At 38.8% G+C, this 24,273-nt stretch overlaps 1 protein-coding gene across 28 annotated transcripts in view; it reads left to right on the forward strand.

Moving 5' to 3' along the window:
• The window catches only part of PRRC2C (proline rich coiled-coil 2C), a 77,559-nt gene extending 53,724 nt beyond the window's left edge, over positions 1 to 23,835 (forward strand). For 7 of the 28 annotated variants that reach the window (XM_014448822.2, XM_023747625.1, XM_014448825.2 and 4 more), the window contains 14 exons: positions 85 to 336; positions 1,486 to 1,578; positions 4,370 to 4,471; positions 8,379 to 8,580; positions 10,469 to 10,672; positions 11,962 to 12,074; positions 12,437 to 12,573; positions 16,022 to 16,253; positions 16,481 to 16,603; positions 17,719 to 17,937; positions 18,236 to 18,339; positions 18,720 to 18,846; positions 19,727 to 19,963; positions 21,930 to 23,835. In XM_014448822.2, coding sequence (XP_014304308.1) covers positions 85 to 336; positions 1,486 to 1,578; positions 4,370 to 4,471; positions 8,379 to 8,580; positions 10,469 to 10,672; positions 11,962 to 12,074; positions 12,437 to 12,573; positions 16,022 to 16,253; positions 16,481 to 16,603; positions 17,719 to 17,937; positions 18,236 to 18,339; positions 18,720 to 18,846; positions 19,727 to 19,963; positions 21,930 to 22,187 — 2,403 coding nt within the window. In that variant the 3' untranslated portion in view covers positions 22,188 to 23,835. Of the gene's footprint in view, positions 1 to 84; positions 337 to 1,485; positions 1,579 to 4,369; positions 4,472 to 8,378; positions 8,581 to 10,468; positions 10,673 to 11,961; positions 12,075 to 12,436; positions 12,574 to 16,021; positions 16,254 to 16,480; positions 16,604 to 17,718; positions 17,938 to 18,235; positions 18,340 to 18,628; positions 18,861 to 19,726; positions 19,964 to 21,438; positions 21,492 to 21,929 lie in introns of those variants that run through there. The other 21 variants (XM_023747626.1, XM_023747627.1, XM_014448828.2 and 18 more) reach the window with 20 other exon arrangements.
• Positions 23,836 to 24,273: the final 438 nt, after the last annotated feature.

Raw genomic sequence — 24,273 nt, forward strand, 5'->3', positions numbered from 1 at the left:
TGAGAGCAAATAACAGTTTTAAGGTTTGTATTCAATGAATGCTTTTGATCATGATCCTTTTTTGTTTATAAACATTGACTTTAGCTTCCAGATTTGAGTCCAGTAGAAAACAAAGAACATAAACCTGGTCCTATTGGAAAGGAACGCTCATTAAAAAATAGAAAAGTAAAAGATGCCCAACAGGTGGAGCCAGAAGGACAAGAGAAACCAAGCCCTGCTGCAGTCAGAAGTGTAGACCCTGGGACAGCAAAGGAAACCAAAGCCGCTTCAGAAATGTCTACTGAAATAGGAACGATGATCTCAGTGTCATCCACAGAATACGCCACTAATGTGAAGGTGAGCAGCATGCAGAGACCCCCCAGTTCAGCTGATGCAAATCATGTCTAAAACAACAACCTTACACTTTTTTTTTTTTTTTTTTGCTTGAGACATACAGCACTATAGACTATGGGTTACTATTACTAGAGATTTTATTTCACGGTGTGCATTGTGATCTAAAGAAATTCCTTGCAATAAATTATTTCTTTTTTGTGTGGAAATTTACTCTTAATTCTGTACCATTCAATTGTTTAAAGTGAAAAATGCCTACACAAGATTAAGATGCTTTTTATTTGGGTTTGTAGACTTTGAAAAAGTTTCTCTCCATTACTTTTGTTAGTGGAGTTAACAGTGGAGCTTTATTTTGCCCACTCATGAGATTTTGAAGTCAGGAAATAAGGCAAAGTTTAGTAACCCCAGTATAGCCAATTTTTTTCCAGGGTTGGAACAATCACTATTGCATTGGTTGAGCCCCAGAGGAAGTAGTTGACTTGTGCTTAGGGACCTCATTGAGTGAAAGATGCATATTTTGAAAACTCATTAAGGCAAATTCCACTGAGTAACTTAAAGGAGCTAACACTTGTGAGAATAACAAATTTATGTCTGCCATTCCAGGATGTATATTTATTGAGAAGAAAGAGAGATGGAATCTTTCATATTAATTTGAGTATTTTTCTCTTAAAAGCTCATGTGATTTAGTTCTACCACATTAAAGGAAGAGTTTCATGATAATAAACAAGAGTTTATCCTAAAACCTAGTGAATTGCGACAGCTAAGATCTTGACATTCATTTACTTACTTTGTTTTATTTTGAAGAGAATAAAAGTCAGAAGTTGCAAGTAATCTATAGATTGTGAGAACCACACAAAGAATTCTTTTAGGAATCCACAGAAATTAAATCTTTAGTACTGATGATAACCTCCTAGTACTATGCAGTGCATTTTTTAAAATGCACAGGATCCAAACAGAAGTGGAAATGTTATTATTTCAGCAGTGGTTCTCTGTTTTATCCCATTGTTGGTTTTTAAGTTACGATTTGGGAGAATTCAGTCTTAAGGTTTGTTCTCCTGCTTTCTTCCGAAACAACTTTATAACTGTTAGGCTGTAATTAGAAAGTGACTCATTAATTCAGTTTAAAATCTATTTTTCTCTATTACTACTCCACAGGAGTCTGTAACAGACTACACTACACCTTCTTCTTCTCTGCCTAACACTGTGGCTACTAATAATGCAAAGATGGAGGATACTTTGGTTAATAATGTAAGTAATCAACTTGTGGTGTGGCAAGTTAGAAACCTGACTATTATACGTACTATATGGCCAATATTTAACTTTTCTCAGGGGAAGAGTTAATAGCAAATTTGTATTTAGGAGCACTATAATATAATTAGCAAAAATAATCAAAGCGGAGTTTTTGTTTTTCCTCCTAAAAGTTGTCTGCTTTCCATTTAAGATCCAGGCCTTTGCTGCTTCAGCTTAGTGTCATCAGGACTAATCCAGTTACCCTGGTTTTGATAAGAAGTTTGGTTCTTAGCTATCACATTCTTCAGTGTTTTATTTTTGTTGGTAATTTTGTTCTTAAATGAGACCATTTTATGATCCATGAAAGCTCACTCAGTTAAAACACAGTGTCACCAGAGATTCAGGTATTTCCTTTTTGAATTTGAAAAAAATTACACTAGGCCTTAATAGCAACATTCCTGTTGTGAAGACTGGGCTATAATGTATATGTAAGTACTTCAACAACTCTTAAATGCTTCATTAAAAGGTGATAACAAGTCATGTAAATTTGGCTCTGGTTTCTCAGAGCAACCATGTTATAATTCAAGATTGTGTTACAAGTCATCATAGTCCATCATTTTGACTAGTTCACTGACTGAAAAATTGAACGGGCGAGCCCAACAAAGTTAGGTGACCCGCTGTGGTAGAGAGCATTTTAGGAGTTACATGTGAGGCCCTTGTTTTGGAGGGCACAGATGGTGGAAATTTGGTCAGCTGCTTTAAATGTCGTCCCGTATAATAAGCAAAGGCATATTCTTTTCAAAAAATCCCCTTTATAGATATATTTAAAGGTGGCTCACACAGGGCTTTAACTCTATCATTTTGAGAATAAAAATCTTGATTATGTTTTGGTACAAAGTTTTTCTTATGCTTTCTGTTCCCTCAAGCATCAAGTTAGAGTCAGAGAGGTGACATGCATTAGAGACCATTTAATCCAACTTTGTGGTCCAACTGAAGGGCTCTTGCTATGTAGCTAAGTGAGTCACACGTTTTCTCTTTGTGATAGGAGTGCACTTTAGGAGCTGGTTAATGTAATTTGTCCAAATTTAGATCTTACAAAACTTCATTTCATATGCCAAACCTTTCCCCTGACCTTTTGGAGAAAGGTTGAAATCTACTTACCTTCCTATAGGAAGTAATGGAAAACTTGAGAAGGACAAAAAGATTTCCTGGCAAATTGCTCACTATGTAGATTATCAAATAATGAGTCAGTAACATCTCAGTAAAGTTAATTGTGCTTTAATTGTGGTGTCTTCTCAATTTAAACAACAGAGTATTTCTTAAATGTTACTTTTTCAAGAAAGTATATAATGCTTTTCTGTCAGACCCTCTAAAAATGACTGAAAATATTCATATGAGCATTTTAATGGTTTCCATGTGGTTTGCTAGGCTAATGAACATGGTGAGTTGTGCACAGAAACAACTGAGGGGAAGAGACCCGATCTTGTGTATCAGTGAATAATCTGCATTTGATTTTAGCAATTTATCAAGAGTACGTTTGGAAACAGGAAGATCAGGTTGGGTCACGGAGCATCATAAGTGGTCACCAGTTTGGAATCATTCCACAGCATTGCTTATTTGTGCCAAGTATGGTGGTGATTTTGAATTTAGTTAATATAGTGTTAAAAACAATGTCCAAAGTTTTAGTTCCTTTTGAAATGTTTTTGTTTTCTTCATTAGTCTGTTTCGTTGTTCTATTTTATGGTAGGATTTCTGTCGTTTTAAAAATTATACTTAAAAGAGGCTTATTTCTCTTATTGAAGCTTAATATACTTTTTTAGGATCTTAGTTGATATTTATTGGTTAGTGTTACCTAATAATACAGCTGTTTTGAATGTCTTGAAGATATAAATGCTGGTGGTGATTTTGATTATTATAGCACAGCTAATCTCCAGTAACTAGTCTGTGGTATCAGAATCTCCATAGTGTCACAAAGTGATTATCTGGCACCCCTAGTATCTCAGTCATTGTACCTGAACAACTGAGTGAACCGTCAAAATCAATCATGCAATAAATAGTACATCATAAAAAATCTCAAGACCCAGGGACTTAGAGGGGGAAAAAGATATGGGTAGTGAGTTTCTAATATCTTCAGGCATTTAACAATATTTGCATAATTGTGTCATTACTATTTACTATATAACAAAGCAATTTGTTTAGTGTAATGGGGGAAGCAATATTCCGTATTTTCCTTCCAATATTACTTTTGTTCTTGAATATAGTTGTCAGAAAGTTTGACTATTTCAGGAAAGAGATTTATTTCTTAAATGTATTATATTTATCATGTTGAATACTTCTGATAGAACCTGTAAATCCCATAAATGGGGGAAATTGTATTCCCTTAAAGCTTTGCTGCATAGTGTATGGTCCAGGGACCAGCAGCCGTAGCATCACCTGGGAACTTGTTTGAAATGCAAAATTTCAGGCCTTGCTCCAGACCAGCTGAATCAGAATCTGCATTTTAACAACATCCTCAGATGATTTGTATCTACATTAAAATATGAGAAGCACTGCCATCAAGGGTATGCCTTATATTTGGGACAGGCTCTTTCAATTCATGCATAAAAAGGCAGAAAATATTTCTCTTCTGAAGTTTTATCTAAGATGTCCAAAATTATCAATTACTATAAACACAGTCTAAGTAATTGAATATTCATGTTGGCTCTGATGAAAAATAGAACACCCTTAGAGTATGATAGCATTATCTTAGTGGGGCTTTGGTAGCAGACCCAGTTAGTTAGATTGTGATATGTGTTGCCTGCCTTTTCAGGTGCCCCTGCCCAACACCCTTCCCCTCCCTAAGAGGGAGACTATACAACAGAGCTCCAGCCTAACTTCAGTTCCTCCCACTACTTTCAGCCTCACCTTCAAGGTATGTACCATATCCATCTCTAAAGGTCCATGATTGTTGCATGCAAGGGGGACATACACTGATACTATTCTCTTGGGTTTTTTACTAGTTTTGTGTGGTAAGCAACAGTGCTAAGCCAAGGAAATGATGTGATGTCAGATTACACCTTAAACTTTTGTTAGCTTCTAGTACCCTTAGCAGCGACTTGCTATCCTCTCTAAAGTAAGGCCTATCATGCTTGTGAATTTGGTCTTAAAATTACAGGAGAGTAAGTCTCATGTGAGTTGAATGAAAGCATTGTAGCAGTTAGAACATTTTATGAAGCAGTAATTATGCAAGTGATTTAGAATTGATTGTTGGATAATTTTTCAATAAGAGGGCAAAAGATTTTGGACAACACGTGCTTCTTGATGTCAAGAAGTTTAGGCTTCTTTTGTTTGTTTTTTAATCTCTTTATAATGTTGAGCTATGTTATTAATGCTTTGTTATATTTGAGTTGTTTGAGAGCATTTTCAATGAGTTCACCTCAAGATTAGTCAATGGTTAAAAAAATGCAGACATAGAATTAAGTGAGGGGTTTTTAAACGCAGGTATTCTATGTGTAATAGCTGGACCTCCTAATGTGGCTCTGATTGTCAATGAATCTTTCTGATGGTTGTCAGGAGTGGGACAGTGTTCACTTTTAGACTCTTTCTGTTTGAGTCTCCAGCCTCCTGACCACTTGACCCTTTGCCCCCCAACTTCTGTGTAAGAGGCTTAATGAGTGTCAGCTGAGATTATAAACTTTGTGCTGTTCGTCTTCACCCAGTTCTTACTACTGACTGCCAATTCCTGTTCCACTTGAATGACTGTCTCAGTCTGTTTCATCTTATGTATTTATATTATTCAAGGAAGTAGTCTAATGCCACATAAATAAATATAATACCATTAATTATTCTTTAGGCCGTTGTTAATTCTTCAGAAAAACCCTTCAACATTGCCTTTCACTCAATGTTTTTAACACTCCAAGAAAAAATAGTATAATTTTAATTACTTTAAATTTCATTAACTTAAAATTTTCTCTTTATTTGTACTTCTGACATCCTTCTGGGTAACATATAAGGTATAGAAAAATTCTGTTATGTGGGTATTATATACAGTATATTTATCGAGGGGAAAGGTGAATTTCCTTGAATTTCCAAAATTGTAATCTGAATTTTCTTGCTGCTTAAGAAATGAAATAGCCTGGCTGGTGTGGCTCAGTGGTTGAGTGTTGACCCATGAACCAGGAGGTCACGGTTTGATTCCTGGTCAGGGCACATGCCCAGATTGCAGGCTTGATCCCCAGTAGTGGGTGTGCGGGGACAGCCGATCAATGATTCTCATCATTGGTGTTTCTATCTCTCCCTCTCCCTTCCTCTCTGAAATCAATTTTTTAAAAAAAGAAATGAAATAAAGCCAAATGTATGTGACCTAAATATATTATGCAAGTTTGATTAGACATGACTTAATGTGTTTTCACCACAACAAAACTGGTATAAAAGACATTGCTCTGTATAAAAAAATCTCTAAACCATAAAAATCTCAGATTGCAAATTGCATTATGTTTAACTTCATAAGTTATTTTTAAACCCACCCTCCCCACAAAAAAAGAAAACACACAAAAAACAACTCTTGTTTTAAAATAAAACACATGTGAAACCATCAAGGTGATAGTGAAAAAACTCAAGCAAATATGAATTATCTTATATTTCAAATTTATGGAGATGACTTTAGTCATTAAGAAAAGGTTAAATTACATATAGTGTGTGTTTTAACAGAAAAGCGGGAAGGCATGTAATTCTTCTCAAATTCTCACAGTTAAAATAAGGTTACAGTTTTAAAAGTTGGTACTTGAAGAACTACAAACTTCTTAGCAGTACTATAAAAATCTTGTAAAAAAAATTCTCTCATGTGAATCATTGCAACTGAATTTTATGTATTATCTTGGGTTTTCCTTTTGGCCCACCCAGTATCTCGACTACTAAAACTAAAAATGTCAAAACCTGTGTGTTTCCTTCCTGTTCAAATAGCCTTAGGATAGTGAGAATCTGCATCTGTTCTCTCCAGCTCTGTGGCCATCAGCTCCTGTGGTTAAAATCACTGGGCACTGGATGTGGCTGATCCAAGTTCAAGTCCAGTGTGTGCTTCAGTATAAAATAAAATAGACACTGGGTCTGACATGTTAATATTTTTTAAAACATTAAAACATCTCAACTTTTATGGTGATTATACGTTTTTATGTTGTGTCGAATAAATGTTACCAAAATTAGAATTACCTCACCCTGACCGGTTTGGCTCAGTGGATAGAGCGTCGGCCTGTGGACTGAAGGGTCCCAGGTACGATTCCAGTCAAGGGCATGTACCTAGGTTGCGGGCACATCCCTAGTAGGGGGTGTGCAGGAGGCAGCTGATCGATGTTTCTCTCTCATCGATGTTTCTAATTCTCTATCCTTCTCCCTTCCACTATGTAAAAAATCAATAAAATATATATTTTTTTAAAAATTAGAATTACCTCTTTATTTTTTAAAATACAACTACTAAACTTTAAATTCTATATGTGGCTTGCATTTATATGTCTGTTGAACAGCAGTACTCTAGAGAGATTGAATATAGATTGAAATAAGACCTGTTTCTTCCTTTTAAGAAACTAGGAGACGACTGCTAAAATCAGTAGCCCCAAAGCCAAATGGCGGCAGTCAGTACCTGAAATGCCCAAGGAGGCTTTGATGTGAAACAAGTATCTCTGATGCACTCAAGCCTAAAACCTGTCTACTTACATTAACTTGTCAAACACTATGAGCATAAAACAGCCAAACAAACGGTGCCTGTCATCTGCCATTTGAGAACTGTTGGCTTAAAAACAGAGAGTAGGGAATGGGTATTGATGGGGGGTTTTGGTGCCTTTCCTACTAGAGTCAGAGCCTTAAAGCACTCCTGCAGGGGCCTGGTATTTCTGTTTCTTTAGTTGCTGGTCAGGGTAAGGACTCGGATGTAGATGATACAGGAGCTGTGACTTTATATTTCACTGGCCTGACTGCCAGAGCCATCCACAGCTCTCTGTGGAGACATCATTAAAGTCCCCTGCCTCCCAATTTAACCCATAGAGTGCCGGGGAGAGCGATCGCGCTCCTCCTGTCTTTCGCCAAAAGTGCTGGGAGCGCTATCGCACTCCTCCTGCAGTGTCCAGTTCTAAGTCTGCTTTTATTAGTGATGATGATATTGCTAAATATGTCAATTCTTGCTGTGAAAATGATGATTTTGTGGAAGATATTGAATATGTAACTTCATTTACTTGCGATTCATAATTATTTTTCCTAAACTGCTGTAAAATCAGCAAAAATGCCTTGGCAATTTTAGCATAGTTCCTAGGATATTAGTTGGCACTCAAAGGGTTAAGTAAAAGAGCAAAGATAAAGGGGAAAATGAAAGGTTTGAAAACTCTAGGATCGCCCTAGCCGGTTTGGCTCAGTGGATAGAGCGTTGGCCTGCAGAGGGTCCTGGGTTCGATTCCGATCAAGGGTACCTGCCCAGGTTGTGGGCTCGATCCCCAGTAGGGGACGTGCAGGAGGCAGCCAATCAATGATTCTCTCTCATCATTGATGTTTCTATCTATCCCTCCCTCTCTGTTCCTTTCTGAAATCAATAAAAATAAAAAAAATAGTAGCATCGCCCAGTGGGGTGGCCAACCTGAAAAAAATTGATTCGGTGTCAGAATTTAAAAATTATCTAAAAAAAAAACCACAAACTCTAGGGTCTTCATTTTTTACTTTGGGGTTTCTGAAAGATATTTGGAATTTATATATGTACACACGTGAGTATATTTATGTGTGTGTGTGTGTGTGTGTGTGTGTGTGTGTGTGTGTGTAGTCCACGTTCGCATAGTGATTTTTTCCCCATTTCATTGCAGATGGAGTCTGCACGGAAGGCTTGGGAGAATTCTCCAAATGTGCGTGAAAAGGGATCTCCAGTAACTTCCACAGCTCCTCCAATTGCCAGTGGTGTCAGCAGCAGTGCCAGTGGCCCGAGCAGTGCTAATTACAACTCCTTCTCCAATGCGTCCATGCCGCAGATCCCTGTTGCCTCGGTCACCCCCACAACGTCACTGTCAGGTGGAAGTCTTTGTACCTTTCCTTTCAGTATCTCCAATTCAAATTTCTTAGGATCACTTTCTGTTAACTACCCCCCCAAAAGTATCTATAATAATAAAAGCATAATGATGTCTTTTTGGACAACCTTCCGGAGCTGCCAGGGAAGCCCGGGTCCCAGGTGCCTGCCGTGGCTAGAGGGAAGCCGGTGTCGGGGGAAGGAAGGCCTACTCTTGCACAAATTTCATGCATCAGGCCTCTAGTTATTTATAAAAGACATCAAATTATGCCATTCTTATCCTCCCCTCTCTTTGCCCTCTCCTAGTTTTAGTTTAGCAAATGCTTATTGGTTTACTAAAACACTTTCCTGAACCTTCTCTTCCTCCTCTCTCCCCTGCTATCCCCTGTTAAAATTATTAATAAGTAATTGGTGAAAAAATTTGTATCGTGTTTAAGTTTTTCTACAAAATTTACCTTTTGACTTATTTTTTAACTCATACAGCTAATTGAACCAACTCAGAAATAACATAGAATCATACAGTTTTTAAATTTTTGGCTGTCTCTATCTAATTTGAAGGAGCTATTGGCCTAAATCTATTGGGTTGACATTTTCTGGTGAAGGGTGAGGGGTAGAGAATTTCCAGGTTGTGTTTTGAGTGGATAATATCCACTAGTATTTTGGTTTTGGTTTTGTTTGTTTTTTAAGGAGAGTCCAGCAGCATCCCCATTAGGAGGCTGTTTCTTTTACTGAAAACAAATTTTATTTCAAGCTTCCTGATATTCTCATATTTCCAAAGCAGCGAGAAACTCCTTTCTAATAGTTATAAAATATATCTGGCAAAGAATTTACCTTCTTTGATTCTTATTTACTGTTGGTAGTACTGCTTTTCAATATTCTGACATTCTTTGCTAGTTGTAAGTACTAAAACAACTGATCGTTGGGTTATGCTACAGTTTACAGGGGTGGGAGACGTCAGCCCACGGGCCGTATACGGCCCGAGAAATCATTTGGTCTGACCCTGCCAAAGCATTAGGGGTGAGTTAAATGTTCGATCAAATATAGCAGGCTAATTTTTAAGCTGATAATTTTGTATGGCCCTTGGGAGAAAAAAGGTTCCCCACCCCTGATCTAGAATCAGAAGTATGTATTGTTCTTTATTAAGACAAATCCAGAGATTCAAATCAAAGGGAGTGTTCCAACTATATCTCTTCCTCTGTGCAAACATTCCTCACCACCCATTTGCAAGGCATCTTTATTCTGCTACTGGCTCTTGCTTAGGCCCCAGTCTACTGGTGAAGAGTCTGTAGGAAGATTAGGAAATAAGGGACTGCAAAGCTTCCTACTTCTTTGGAACCCAGCTACTTCCTTTTTTCCAGGTCTATAGTTTCTCCATAGTCCCTCAACTAGGATAATTTTTTTCATGAGGGCCATCTTGTCATATTACTGGTAGAGACTGAAGTTGAACAGCTAAGGTAGTTTAATCTGATGCTCTCTCATATAGAACATCATTAAACGTCTAAAAATGGATTATATCTCTCTTTAGTCAAATACCAGTGTTGTCATTTGCTTCAGTATTGCAGTCATTGGAACTCATTGAGCAACAGACATAATTGACCTTTCAAGATGTATAATGCCACATATTTATTAATAGTTGTGTGTGTGTTTTTAAGTTATGTAGGGGGTCGGTGCTGGAGAGAGAGGGTGAGCTATAGATAGATAGAGATCATTATGATAGTGATATATTTCATATCCCCTTTTGGCCCAGAGTACATACAGTATCTAAGTACATGGTGGGCATAAACGTTAGTTCTCTAGTTTCTGGTTAGCACTTGAGTTACTTTACTATGAACAACAGCGGCCCTTTAAAATATATTACATTGTTCCCTTATTTTATCTCTCTCCCAAATATAGGAGCTGGTACATACACTACCTCTTCTCTGAGTACAAAATCTACAACCACATCAGACCCTCCTAATATTTGTAAAGTGAAGCCCCAACAATTACAGACAAGCAGCCTGCCTTCCGCAAGTCATTTTTCACAGTTAAGCTGTATGCCTTCCCTCATTGCCCAGCAGCAACAGAGTCCACAGGTCTATGTGTCTCAGTCCGCAGCAGGTAAGGCTTTTAAACTTGAATATAAGGAATTGAGAAAATGAAGACTTTTGAATGCTTTTTCTCTTTTTAGTTACACTTCAAGTTTAAATCTTTTATCTGCTTTGCAAATTTATTTCCAGTTAGAATTGACTGCTCTCTCTCCTTGATAAGCATTCTAGGGCTCTTGGCATTTATTTCTTACACATATATTAGACAAGTTAGTGTCCAATAATTTGGAAAATAACTTATGCACTTGGTATTATTCCAGTCATATTATAAAAGTTTGTTATCTGGAACTTCACAGATTGATAATAAAGTTCATGGGGAAGAATAAACGTAAGAATAGCAAAAGAAGAAAAATTTGTATATTGGGAGCGGGAGTAACTTGTATTACTAAATATCACAATGTTAATCTGAATAAAATACGTAGTAAATAAACATTTGGATAATATTCAAACTCACTAATGATTTAAATTCAAAATAAATAGGCTATTTCTTACCTTTCCATATGGGAATAATAGAAAGATTGATAACTAGCATCTTTAATACCCAGGATCATGGGTATTGTATTGGGCTCTTAAAATACCTTGCTGGTAAGAATATATAAATTGACATAATTCTTTCAGAAAGTTATCTCAGGACATTTTATGTGTACATACTGTAGTAACAGTTTTATAGTTAATAAGTTTATCTGTATAAGATATACATAAACTTATTAATCAGAGATACGTGTATGAGGGTGTTCATTACAGTATTGTTTATAATGATGGCAACTTAAAAACAATATTGAAGTTCTTCAAAACATAAAAATGGCAAATAACAAAATAGTGTGTATAATACATAGAAAAGAAATCTGTTAAAAATCTATACCAGCCCTGGCCAGTGTGACTCTCACATCAATGTTTCTCTCTCTCTCTCTCTCTCTCTCTCTCTCTCTCTCTCTCCCCCTTCCTCCCTCCCTCCCTCCCTCCCTCCCTCTTTCTCTAAAAATCAATTTAAATATTTTTTAAAAATCCGTGCCAAATTCTTTCAGTTATTAAATGTCAGTTCTTTTAAATATTTTGCTAAATTCTAGTTGGTAGATTTAAAATTGGAGTGGACTTGCTATTAAACAGGTGGGTTCATTTTCAGTTTTAGTAGAATATGTAAAATTTTTCTATTTTATACCCCATTGTCAGTATATAAGAGTGTCATATTTTTCTATACCTTCACAAGTACTAGAGTTTCCTTGTTTTAATTTGCATATACCTGTCTAAATTCTGAAATTTAGATACTTAAGACTGGTTGTTGTTTTTTCTAATGGTCTATAGCTCAAATCCCAACTTTCTATATGGACACCAGTCATTTATTCAATACCCAGCATGCACGATTGGCTCCACCATCATTGGCTCAGCAGCAAGGCTTCCAACCAGGTCTTTCTCAGGTAAACATCACATACTTCTTCCATCGTGCAGTTGTTCTTTTGTTTTTCTGTTTTTTCATTTTGATGGTGTAGTAGTTATCTTGGGCTACAAATAATAGACTCTTTGAAGTTATAATCCTTTTAACAATATAGGACAAACCATGATTACCTAGGATGTATAAGCAAAATGTTAAAACTTTCCCATTGTTGATGGTTAACAATGTAGAATCAAGTAATGGATTGAAAGGAAAATGTTTACATTTGTTTTTAAAGAAAACTGGTATGTGGTATTAATCATTTATTCTTCATAGCTAAGTTTATTTTCCCACATGTTGTGAGTTGTATACATGGTGCTCACATACCGTTTTCTCCTTGCATGGCAGCCCACTTCGGTTCAGCAGATCCCGATTCCTATTTACGCACCACTGCAGGGGCAGCACCAAGCCCAGTTGAGTTTGGGTGCTGGACCCGCTGTTTCCCAGGCCCAGGAATTATTCAGTTCTTCCCTTCAACCGTATAGGTAAAACGCTTTAAAATACATTTGTGGGTTGGAAACACTGTAATTGCTGAGCTTTCTTGCCATATTCCTACTGCTTCTTCCTTCCCTTTATGAGCTAGGATGACCCTCTTATAAACTACATTAAATTATTAATCGTGTTGATTATGAACCTCAGTCTGTGGTCATTTTAGTCAGACTTTACCGAACAAAGTCAAGCCTCAAAATTTCTTGAAGAAGAGGGTAATAACAGTCCCATGACAATTTGAAATCATAGAAAATAGCTGCTAAGGGACCTAAAGGTTTAAGTGCATCTTGCTGCTAACAATTGGAAACCCAAGTCTGCTGTGTAAGGGCTGAGGCCAGGGCAGAGTGTGATAAAAGACGAGTAGAGGGTCGGACAAGGAAGAGAAGTAGTGGTGATATATATGATCACTATTCAGCCTTTTACACGCAGTAACTTAGAAAATTTAGTCCTCACAAAACCGTATAAGGTGGATTGTCATCCCCATTTGACATGCCGAATTGGGACTTGAAGGGGTTGGTTGGTTTGTTTTAACTTAAGGTTACATTACAAATCAGTGAGAGCCTGGATTCAACTCCAAGTGGTCTCATCTCCAACTTAATGAGAGAGGAAGGGTGAGGGCATGAGCAAAACCCATGGCATAGCTGTCATCATCGTGGCATGGCTGTGGTCGATATTCATTTGATGGCTCTAAACCCGCAAAAAGAAAAGTAAAATATTTCTTTAGGGCAGCTTAGAATGGTTGCAAAGTTAAGCATTAGTTTTTAGAAATATATTGGGTTTTGATGTGGTCCAGATAGAATTTTTATACTCTATCTATAGATTAGACTTGGCATCAATTGGTAATAGCGTATTTCTTTTAGATTACATAAATTATATTCCTAAAAAAGCTAGTTTCGGCTAATTAAACTTTCTTAGCAGAGCATAATTATTAATAAACTTTAAAAATGTGGCTCTCCCATTTATTTACTTAAATATGTTTTTATTGATTTCAGAGAGGAAGGGAGAGAGAGATAGAAACATCCATATGAGAATCATCCATTGACTGCCTCCTGCACGCCTCCCTACTAAGGATCGAGCCCACAACCCAGGCACATGTGCTAACCGGGAATCAAACCATGTGCTAACCGGGAATCAAACCATGACCTTCTGGTTCCTAGGTTGACACTCAAGCATTGAGCCACACTAGCTGTGCTCACTTTTGTTTGTTTGTTTGTTTGTTTTTAATATATTTTATTGATTTTTTTACAGATAGGAAGGGAGAGAGATAGAGAGTTAGAAACATCGATAAGAGAGAAACATCGATCAGCTGCCTCCTGCACATCTCCCACTGGGGATGTGCCCGCAACCCAGGTACATGCCCTTGACCGGAATCAAACCTGGGACCTTTCAATCCGCAGGCTGGCGCTCTATCCACTGAGCCAAACCGGTTTCGGCTCACTTTTGTTTTTTGATTAAAGATTCTTTGGTAGTATATCTGTATAATTAATTATATATGATGTTTTATTTTCTGGTATTTACTCCATCATTTAGTTTGGTTATTCCAAGAAATTCTCTCCCATTAGAAGCAAAACTATTTACCCCAAGTAGAAGTTACAGGCCATCTCTTTTGTACTATTAAATTTGTGGTTATCTTGGAATCTGTGATTAAAAATTTTAAATTTCTAATTCAGAACTAGCAAATAATCTCATAATCGAATCTCCTTTTAATTGTTATTGACTGCTTGAAACATTGTTAGAAAGTTGCAGCTACTTTTCAGCTCTGACAAGAGAGTTCGGTGATTGCTTAACAATGTCTTCCATAGCCTGGGAGATGGAGTAGCAGTGCACTGGCATTCTGTATCTGTACTTCCCGTTGTGGCAAATGCCTGGGAAGACCAGACTGTTTATTAGGGCTATAGGGTAAGCTGTATATGGCTACTGTGTTGGAAGACACAAGTTTAGGCTTCGAAAGCAGTTTGTATCTCTACCATATCATTCTGCTACTCCTTGCTCTCAACCTAATCAGCTTGTGTTTATTCATAAGGAATCCCTGAATTGATATCTGCCAGCGCAGTAGACTTGAAGATTACTTAGGACTCTAGACTAGCACTCGTGCTCGGTAGCTTTTGTCCCTGCCACATGTCAGTTTAACAGAGCAAAATTATATTATAATACTAGAGGCCCAGTGCACAAATTCATGCACTGGTGGGGTCCCTCAGCCTGGCCGGTGATCAGAGCCAATCAGGGCCCTCTCGCCCAGTCCCAATCGGGGCAGGGCTGGCTGGCCGGGGGAAGGGACTGCAGGAGGTTGGCTGTGGGAGCGCACTAACCACCAGGGGGCAGCTCCTGCATTGAGCGTCTGCCCCCTGGTGGTCCGTGCACATCATAGCTACTGGCTGGTCGTCTGGTTGTAATGGTCACTTAGGCTTTTATATAGATAGATATGTAGTAATTGATAATATTATCTTTAATCCACTACTTTGATTTTAGTTACTTGCTCTTTATCTTAGCCTTTTGTAAAGTATAGATTGGAGGCCTCTATCCCAGAGGTCTTAAGTTAGATTTCAGCATTGTATTTTATTTTTTATTCTTATTGTTTTTATTGGGGTGATACTGGTTAACAAAATTATGCAGGTTTCAGGTGCACACTTCCACAACACATCATCTGTACACTATATTGTGTGTTCACCACCCCAAGTCAGATTTCAGCATTGGGCGGGGAGGGGTTGTTTTGTTTATAATTTTCAAATAGTTGCCATGGAGTACATTTCAGACTAGTAACTTATTTTATAACTAGAAGTTTGCACCCTTTGATCATAATATTGGTGTTGCATATTTTAAAGATGCTAAAAGAGTAAATCTTAAAAGTTCTCATCAAAAAATTTGTAACTCTGGTGACTAGTGTTGACTAGACTTGCTATGTTGATCATTTTGCAATATATGCAAATACAAATTATTATCTTTATTAGGTATATATGTCTATTATACCTCAATTTAAAGAAAGAAAATACTTCTGAATAATCCTAATGTGAACTAGTACTCTGCTTCATTCCATAGAGATCTTGAGGCCTCTTATAAGAAATATAGGAGGGGAAATAATGAAATACAGATGATGCAAGTCAGAGCTCTTGGTGCTGTAAATTAAATGGAATGTCAGTACCAAAGAGAAGACGGTAGGTAGGTTTGTTTCTGAGCTTGCTAATAAACACATGAAAAGAGAATCATTCTCATTGTTCAAGAGGAAGAAATCTTGCTGGTTTCTGGGAAGAAGAAGCTTTTTTCCAGAATTTTTATATAGTGGGCGCTAAGGCTTGAAACAGGTACCTTAGACAAGGTCTGTGGTCACTGCCTCCTTTCTTATGCTAAGTAGAGTACTTGGACATTTAGGCTACTGAGTCTTAAGGTTGCCAGATTCCAGGTAGAATTAACTTTTAACACATCCTTTTCTCTTCAATACTGATGTAGATCTCAGCCGGCCTTTATGCAGAACAGCCTGTCCCAGCCATCTGTGGTCCTTTCTGGTACTGCCATCCACAATTTCCCAGCTGTCCAGCACCAGGAACTTGCCAAGGCACAGTCGGGTCTTGCGTTTCAGCAAACTTCCAGTACTCAGCCAATTCCTATACTGTATGAACATCAGCTGGGTCAGGCATCAGGACTGGGAGGCTCCCAGCTGATCGATACACATCTTCTCCAGGTAATTACAGCACGAGCGAGAGCTGCACCGTCTGCCGTGCAGTCTTACGCAGCAGGTGATTTAAGGACAGTTTTTAAAGAAACAAATGTTAAAGACAATGGAAAACTGAGGTCTTCCTTTTGATCTAACACTGAAATTCTTCCAGATTTCTTTGAAGCCATAACCTTGGTATCTGAATTGGAAATTTTTAAAATCTTATTGTTGTTTTCTTATTAAATTTTTTCTAGGCTAGAGCAAATCTTACCCAGGCTTCAAATCTTTATTCTGGACAAGTACAACAGCCTGGTCAGACAAATTTTTATAACACTGCCCAGTCACCGAGTACTCTCCAGCAGGTAAACTATGGCATGGTAAATTTCCTCAATTTTCTTTATCATTATTATTGTTGTTGTTGTTGTTGTTGCTGCTTCTGTTGTTTGGGAATTTCAACAGAACCAAGATAGGGAGATGTGTGATAGTTTTCAGACTTTTCTCTGGTGTCCTAGGAATTCCAGGGGGTCCACTGGTTGGTCCCACAATACCCGTCTTTCACCCACTTTTTATCCTTTTTTTTTTTTTATGGGTTTCCATGTACTTGTTTATTTTAACAAAGGAGTCCATGAATGTAAACATTTGAAGGCTATTGTTAGGGATATGCAATTACATGTAAGTGATAGGTGCTTTACCTCGTGCTAGAGATGAAGGAAGACTAAAGACCATCACAGTGGTCACTGTAGCACCCAGGGTAGTGCAGCAGAAGGTACATGACAAACATATTCCTTACATGTATGATTGTAATTATAATTTTCAGTGAAAAGTATAAATTTTTAAGACTCTCCTGGCAATTTCATTAATTAGCTTACTCTTTAAAAGTTGCTGGAGGGCTGGGTGAGAGAAGCAAGCCTCGGTCATCTTCTCATAACTATTTTTGGTGGCTATTTTAGGGGTGATAACTCATACCAATATATTACCTATTGACATTCAAAATAAATTGCTATTTGGGAAGTTGTAACTACTTTCTTACATTGTATCTCATGATTTTATTGTATTTTGTGTTTGTTTGACATGTAGATTAATTAAAAGATAGTTATTTCAGTTAGTTTCTCCGATGCTAATTTGTTATACTGTTACACTTTTTTTTTTTTTTTTAATCCTCACTAACTATATGTTTATTGATTTTTAAAGAGAGGAAGGCAGATCTCGTACATGCCCCGATCTGGCATGTTCCAGATCGCACAACTTTTTGGTGTATGGGATGATGCTCCAACCAACTGAGCCACCCGGCCAGGGCATACTGTTGCATCTTTAAAAAAAGAATGGAGATAGTTACTAAGCAAAAGATTTATATGTGAAATGTGCTTAATATATTGATGTTTTCTGTTTAAAATCTTACTCAAAAGAATTTGAAGAGTTGTGTTATAGGGATATACGTACAACGGGCTCTGTATAAGCAAATTGCTACAGTTTCTGTTTGCTTATGTCCTAGGTCACAGTACCTTTACCAGCATCCCAGCTTTCCTTGCCTAACTTTGGATCCACGGGGCAGCCTTTAATTGCTCTGCCTCAGACTCTTCAGCCTCCGTTACAGCACACTGCCCCCCAAGCACAGGCCCAGAGCTTGAGTCGCCCTGCACAAGTCAGCCAGCCTTTCAGGGGATTAATCCCTGCTGGAACCCAGCACAGCATGATCCCAACCACGGGGAAAGTAAGTGAAGAGAAATGGACAGTTTGTTTGAGAATCTAATGTGTTTGGCCCCCTCTGTGTTTTACCTCATAACAAAGAATTCACAAATGTTGTGGGAGAATTGGATTTATACTGCCTCTTGGACTTTTCAGCCACAAATTTGGCCTTGTTAATTCCATGGTACTTGAAAACTATAGGATTTTGGTACTGAGGTTCTTTGCCCTTTGCTAGATTAAGTCTTCATATATAGAATACTAAACAGAGCAGGTTAGCTTATGGGGTTGCAGAAATGTTAGGTTTATTTTATGCTCTTTCTCAGATGTCTGAAATGGAACTAAAAGCCTTTGGAAGCGGCATTGATATAAAACCAGGCACACCTCCAATCAGCGGAAGAAGCACCACACCCACCTCTAGTCCCTTCCGGTAAAGTGGGCATTTGCATTTGCTATAGAATTCCCAATAACTGGTTACCTTTTGTTTGTTAGATGCATACAGTGTCGCCAGTCCTGTGGTAAGCACAGACATTCTGATAGTTTTATGTGAAATATTAAGCTATTGAAATATTAAGAATATATTTGTTATACTGTAATTGAAGAACTTTGTAATACAGGGCAAATATAGCCAGTATCCTTTCTCACCTCTGCTCCTCCAATGTCTTTCCACTGCTGTGATGTTTGGTAACTCACCTTGGTAATTCTCATCAACTACCAAGTATGATGAGTCTGCCGAGCACACTGTCTACAAATCGAATAGCATCATTAACCCGGCACTGCCATACTGACCAGTGACGACTTCTTTCCAAGGGCCACTTCCACAAGTCCGAACAGCCAGTCCAGCAAAATGAGCAGCATTGTCTATCAGAAGCAGTTCCCGTCAGCCCCTGCCACTGTGAGAATGACACAGCCTTTTCCTACACAGTTTGCACCCCAGGTGGGCAGATACAAGTGAGAAATGAGTATGATTTACTTGCAAATGCTTGCTAACCTGGCGAATTCTCTGATTTTATAGTCTTGCCCTATTATAACCAGTTCAGAAGCACAGTTTTTAATGAGAAGCAGTTTCTTATTGAACAGTAAATCTATAACATTCAAGTATAGACCTAGGAGTTTTAGCTAGACACAGGTAGCTATATAGTTCGAAAGCAGACAATAGAAATAGTCGAAAGATTCCCCACACAGCTCTGATCCTTTTATTTCAGTCCTGTTCCTTTTATCTTGTTGAAGAAGTTGACTTTTCAGAGAAGGGTCCCAGTGCTTAAAGTTTCCTAGGGTTTTTTGTTTGTTTTGGGGGTTTGTTTTGTTGTTGTTCATTTTTTTTTTTTAAGATAACTATAGGTGAGGTAAATTTTCCAAAAGATATTCTAATCTGTGTATTAAAATGTTGGCTTCTCTTCCCTTTGCTGATCAGATGGAAGGACTAATAACTAAAGTTGATAAGAACACTCACAAGTTAGAATTGGCACCTGAAATATTTGCCAAATCGCATTATTTTTTATTTAGCTTTAGATTATGTCTGGAGTAGGTGTATGCCTTTTCTGCAATTATATCTTTTTAAAAAGGTATCCCGAGTAATAGCCTCCCTGCCCCCCGTTCAGAATCTGTAGCTGGGCACTGGCATGCTGCACTGTCTTCCCGTAGACTCTCCCAGCATGGCCTGCGGTTCTTGTCCCGGTGCTAGAGCGCACAGATCCGTACACTTCCTTTCATGGCGGAATTGGTGCACATTGACTCTGGGATAAGCCAACCTGGTCTAGTTGGCAAAATAAAATTTTTTAACAGTTTAATGTTGTATGTTTTGTTTTTTCACTCAGATTCTCTCTCAGCCTAACCTGGTCCCTCCATTGGTAAGAGCCCCACATACTAACACCTTCCCAGCGCCCGTTCAGAGGCCGCCAATGGCACTGGCCAGTCAGATGCCTCCTCCGCTGACCACAGGCCTCATGAGCCATGCTCGTTTGCCACATGTAGCCAGGGGTCCTTGTGGATCACTGTCTGGAGTCAGAGGCAATCAGGCCCAGGCTGCGCTGAAGGCTGAACAAGACATGAAGGTTAGTACAGTGTTGGCAGCCGCCAGAGCAACCGTCTGTCTCTGAACCATGTCTTACGATGCTCTGGACCCATAACTGCATATCCAGGCATTCATTGTCTCAGCAGACTTCACCAAGCTAATTGCTTTTATTTGTTCCTTTTTTATTATTATTATTATTATTATCATTATTATTACTTATTTTATTTTTCTCCCTATTCCCCCCACCTGTTTTTTTTTCTTTTGCAACTATTGTCAACAAACAAGTTAATATTTTAAATTCTGTGGCCAAATGAATTGCTTATAAAATAAATATTTGAGGGAGATCTGAGTTTAGCTGCTACATTTTTTTGGACAAGTAAAAAAAAGTAATATGGACTATTATAGGCTTCCCCATTTTATTTCGTTTATATTTTGTTTTCCTCCCCCAATCTCCCCTTCCCAAAGTTAAGATATAAATCATGCTTCAGAGAAAACTCTGGAATGGTTAAGACATGATACCTGGCTTAATTTTTCTTCCCTGAGTCATCAAGTCCCATTTTCTTCTTGAACTGTTTTCATACTCCTTCGCCTGCCGCCTGCGGTGGCTCGTTCCACAGCAGTGTGTGTAGCTGTGTAGTTGTAGATGAAGAGCTCACAAAAGCACTTTGGGATCCTTCGCAATACAAGGCACTGGTGACCGTGAGGTGTGCTGATGCAGGAGTGCCTTGAGGAGCCTGTGTGGGGACGGTTTTGTAGCATAAACCTTACCTGTCTGCCTGTACAGCCAGCTGAGTCGTTTATGTCTGTGTTTACTTAGTCTTGACTTTAGAGGTCTTCATAATTTTGCCTATTTTGTCACCAATCTGTATCCGCTCAGACTAGAACAAAGAAAAGCTTACTGCTTCCAAACAGGGAAATGGCCGTGGTTGGGTTTTACTCGGGATTAGAAACATGTTTATGATAATCCTAGAGAATTTGGTTGACTGGCTGGAGTTTCTTTCCGCATTGATATCCCTGGTTTCTGATCCTGAGTAAGCGCATTTAAAGACTACCCTGCAGTGAAACTGGTTAACGTCCCCTCCTTTACTAAGGCTGTGCGCCTAGAGCCTCCCTCTGTTCATAACTGACAGATACTGGTCTGTGTAGAAATCTCTAGGCACTGTTTGGCCTTGGTTTCCAGTTTTGTTCCTGGCTCCTCGGCAGTTGATTTCTCATAAATTCCCATGTTGGGAATGGCATTGGAGCTTAATAATAGGGGGAAGGAGGGCACAGATTTCCTGAAAATTGTTTCAGATTTTTGGATAGTACAGAACATGTGGGGTTTTTTATATGCAAGAGGTGTAGAAACCTATGTTACAGTGGTATAATTTATAGGTCTGCGTAAGTATAAACTTGGGGTATGTAGTCATTAAAACGAGGCAGTTATTTTACCAGCTCAGAGTGTGGTAGGAGCTATCAGAACTTAGTGATGCAGTGAAGTCCTAGTTACTAATTTCTGATGCTCTTCCCCTGCAGAAGAGAGCTGTGGGAAGAGGACTCAGCCACAAGACATTTGGTCCTAGGTGTTGGTAATGCCACAATATAAGTGCTTCCTTTTCATTTTATTGTAGACCACATACTGATAACTAGAAGTTTTAAGTGTAACATACATGTTTTCAAGTTCACAAGCAGGCTCCCTAGATAACATATGGTATCAGTAAGGTTTGTCCCAGAAAAAATCCAAAGTAACAGCAATTTCTATTTTGTTGCTTTATAAGAGGGCAAACTGAAAAGGTGGTGGGAGGTGGTCCTGTTTTTTCAAATATTAAAGGAAAAATCACTGAATGTTTTCAGAGATAGGAAGAAATCTATCCATTAAAAGCTGAAAAATCAATGAGGTACTTTTGGTTTGGACCAAACCAGCGTGGGAAAGCTATTGGTGATTGGTGAAAGAATTCAAACTGAGAGTGATTGACAGGCTTTGGTGATGCTGCAGCATCTTCAGTTGTTGTTTCTCATTCTTTAAGGCAAAGCAGAGAGCAGAGGTTCTTCAGTCCACGCAGCGCTTCTTCTCTGAACAACAACAGAGCAAACAGATAGGTGGCAAGGCTCCGAAGGTGGACGGCGACTCAAGCAAACCTCCTGAAGCACTGACTGACGCTCCTGGTGTCTGTCAGGAGAAAGTAGAAGAAAAGCCTCCTCCTGCACCCACCATGGCCACCAAACCTGTTCGGACTGGACCCATCAAACCTCAGGCCATCAAAACCGAAGAAACAAAATCTTAAAAGGCTGTGGTTTATTGCAGGGGCCTGGGGAGGGGAGAGGGGAAGAAGGAAGGATGCAGACAGCTCATGCCAGCAGCCGAAGGGGTAAAATGGTCTGTGACACTCTCATATCCCGAGCTCGGAGGTGCACGGGGGACATAGGAGCCATTCACACTGACACAGGCCGCACCCGTACAACGAGGCTTTGCCAGCTCACACCCACTACACAACACACCCCCTGTTGATGGCCATGCATCTCAGTCTGGATTTACATACAAACACGTGCACACGTTCTTGGAGTGTGTACCATTTAGAACTCAGTCCTTATGGTTAGAATAAGACACCAGAAATCAAGAAAGTAACACTGCAGAGGAGTAGCCCAGCCCAAATAGCACCTGGTCCCAGCTGGTAACAGCAGTGACTCTCCCTTCCGGCTTGTGGATGTGGTGGTGGCATTGGTGGGCGCAGTGGTGAGCTAAAGAACTAGGGCTGCACAGAGGAGCCTACGTCTGCCCCGGGCAGCCTGCTGCTTTTATAACATGGTAATTGAGTTGAACACAAAGTATAGTAACTGATCTCCCTTCTTCCTGGATGCGCGCGCAATGGTGGTGAAATAGTGGTGTCAGCACCCTGAACATGCCCGGGTGGACAGTGCCCGGCTACTGCTTCTTTTTGAAATGATGCTTTGCTTTGGTCGTGGCCCAAGCTGTGAAGTGTTGCTGGGCTTTTCCTGTGGAGCGCTGATCACTCACACAATATTCACACAGCGGGTGAATATTGGTTGGGGCGAGTCTTGCCTGTCTCCACTTGGTCATCTTTAATATGAATCCAATGAGGTGTGTCGGGGGGGGGATTATTGTTTTTGTTTGTTCGTTTTGGTCTTTCTGAAACGGTTTTTAGGTGATATTCATGAAGAGCAGTCAGTACCTAGAACTGTGCCACTAATGAGAGGAAAACCTGTCTAAGAAGGTGCGTCTTCCCAGAGCTGCCGTCCCACCCTTGGGGCCTCTGCTGGGAAAACAGAATCAAGTCTCAAACAAAACAACGCCTTTTTAATTGTATCTCTAGTATTATAGACGTAGGGCAGTACGGTATCATACCTCTGTGAATGTAAAATACCTTGTACCTGCTTTATGATACGTAGTAGTGACCGTGCTTTATCAGAGCTGTTTTTAATGACGTTATCCTAGACTGTTTTCTTTCCAGATGATGATGGGGAAGCTTAAAAAAAAAAATGGTGCCAGGTACCACAACAGTGACAGAACTTTGCTGTTTTCTGGAGATTTGTTTTTTACTTTTTTTTTTTTATTGGAGTGTGCTGGATGTCTATAATTTTGTTCAGATGACTGCAGAACCTGGAAAAGCTGTTGCTGCTATTGATGCATAACGTACTGCTATTGGTCTTTTTATATAAATAAATATATATATATACATATATATATAATTTGAATTTTTGGAAACTTTAGCTGTGCTGTCAACTTTGGAAAAACTATCCCAGTTGTACTGTGTTGGGTTGGCATTGTACAGAAATTAACAGCCATATTGGTCTAGAAACGTTCAACATAATTTTTTCCATTTGTACAGGGGTAACTCACTGTATTAAATATGTAAGGTCTTAATCTACATGGGTTTGATTACAGAAACTAATAAAGTATTCTCTAAATAATGAGTCTTGGAGCTTCTAATCCATTCCTGAAATCATTATGCAGGGACTGGTTTCTGACTTGGAGGAACAGCTTTGCTCACACAGTCATTATCACCTACACAAGGAATTTGATTTGTCAATTAGACTTGTTGCCTAAAATCCCATACCCAGAAGCATGGCTTCCAGCCCCAGCTTTAGGAAAACTGATAATTCAGTCACTAACATATTTGCCCTCTCCCATTGCCACTGGTTTCCATATTCTGATCCTTAAGTTCAGTGCTCCTAAATTTTCAGAGCTTACATTATCTTCATTTGCAAGCCAGATTATATTAACTTTGAAACACCACTAATACCTTAGGCCAGTGGTTCTCAACCTTCCTAATGCCGCGACCCTTTAACACAGTTCATGTTGTGGTGACCCCCAATTTCATTGTTACAAATTGAACATAATGAAAGCAGTGA

Source organism: Myotis lucifugus, unplaced genomic scaffold, assembly GCF_000147115.1.
Source record: "Myotis lucifugus unplaced genomic scaffold, Myoluc2.0 scaffold_934, whole genome shotgun sequence".
Lineage (NCBI taxonomy): Eukaryota > Metazoa > Chordata > Mammalia > Chiroptera > Vespertilionidae > Myotis > Myotis lucifugus.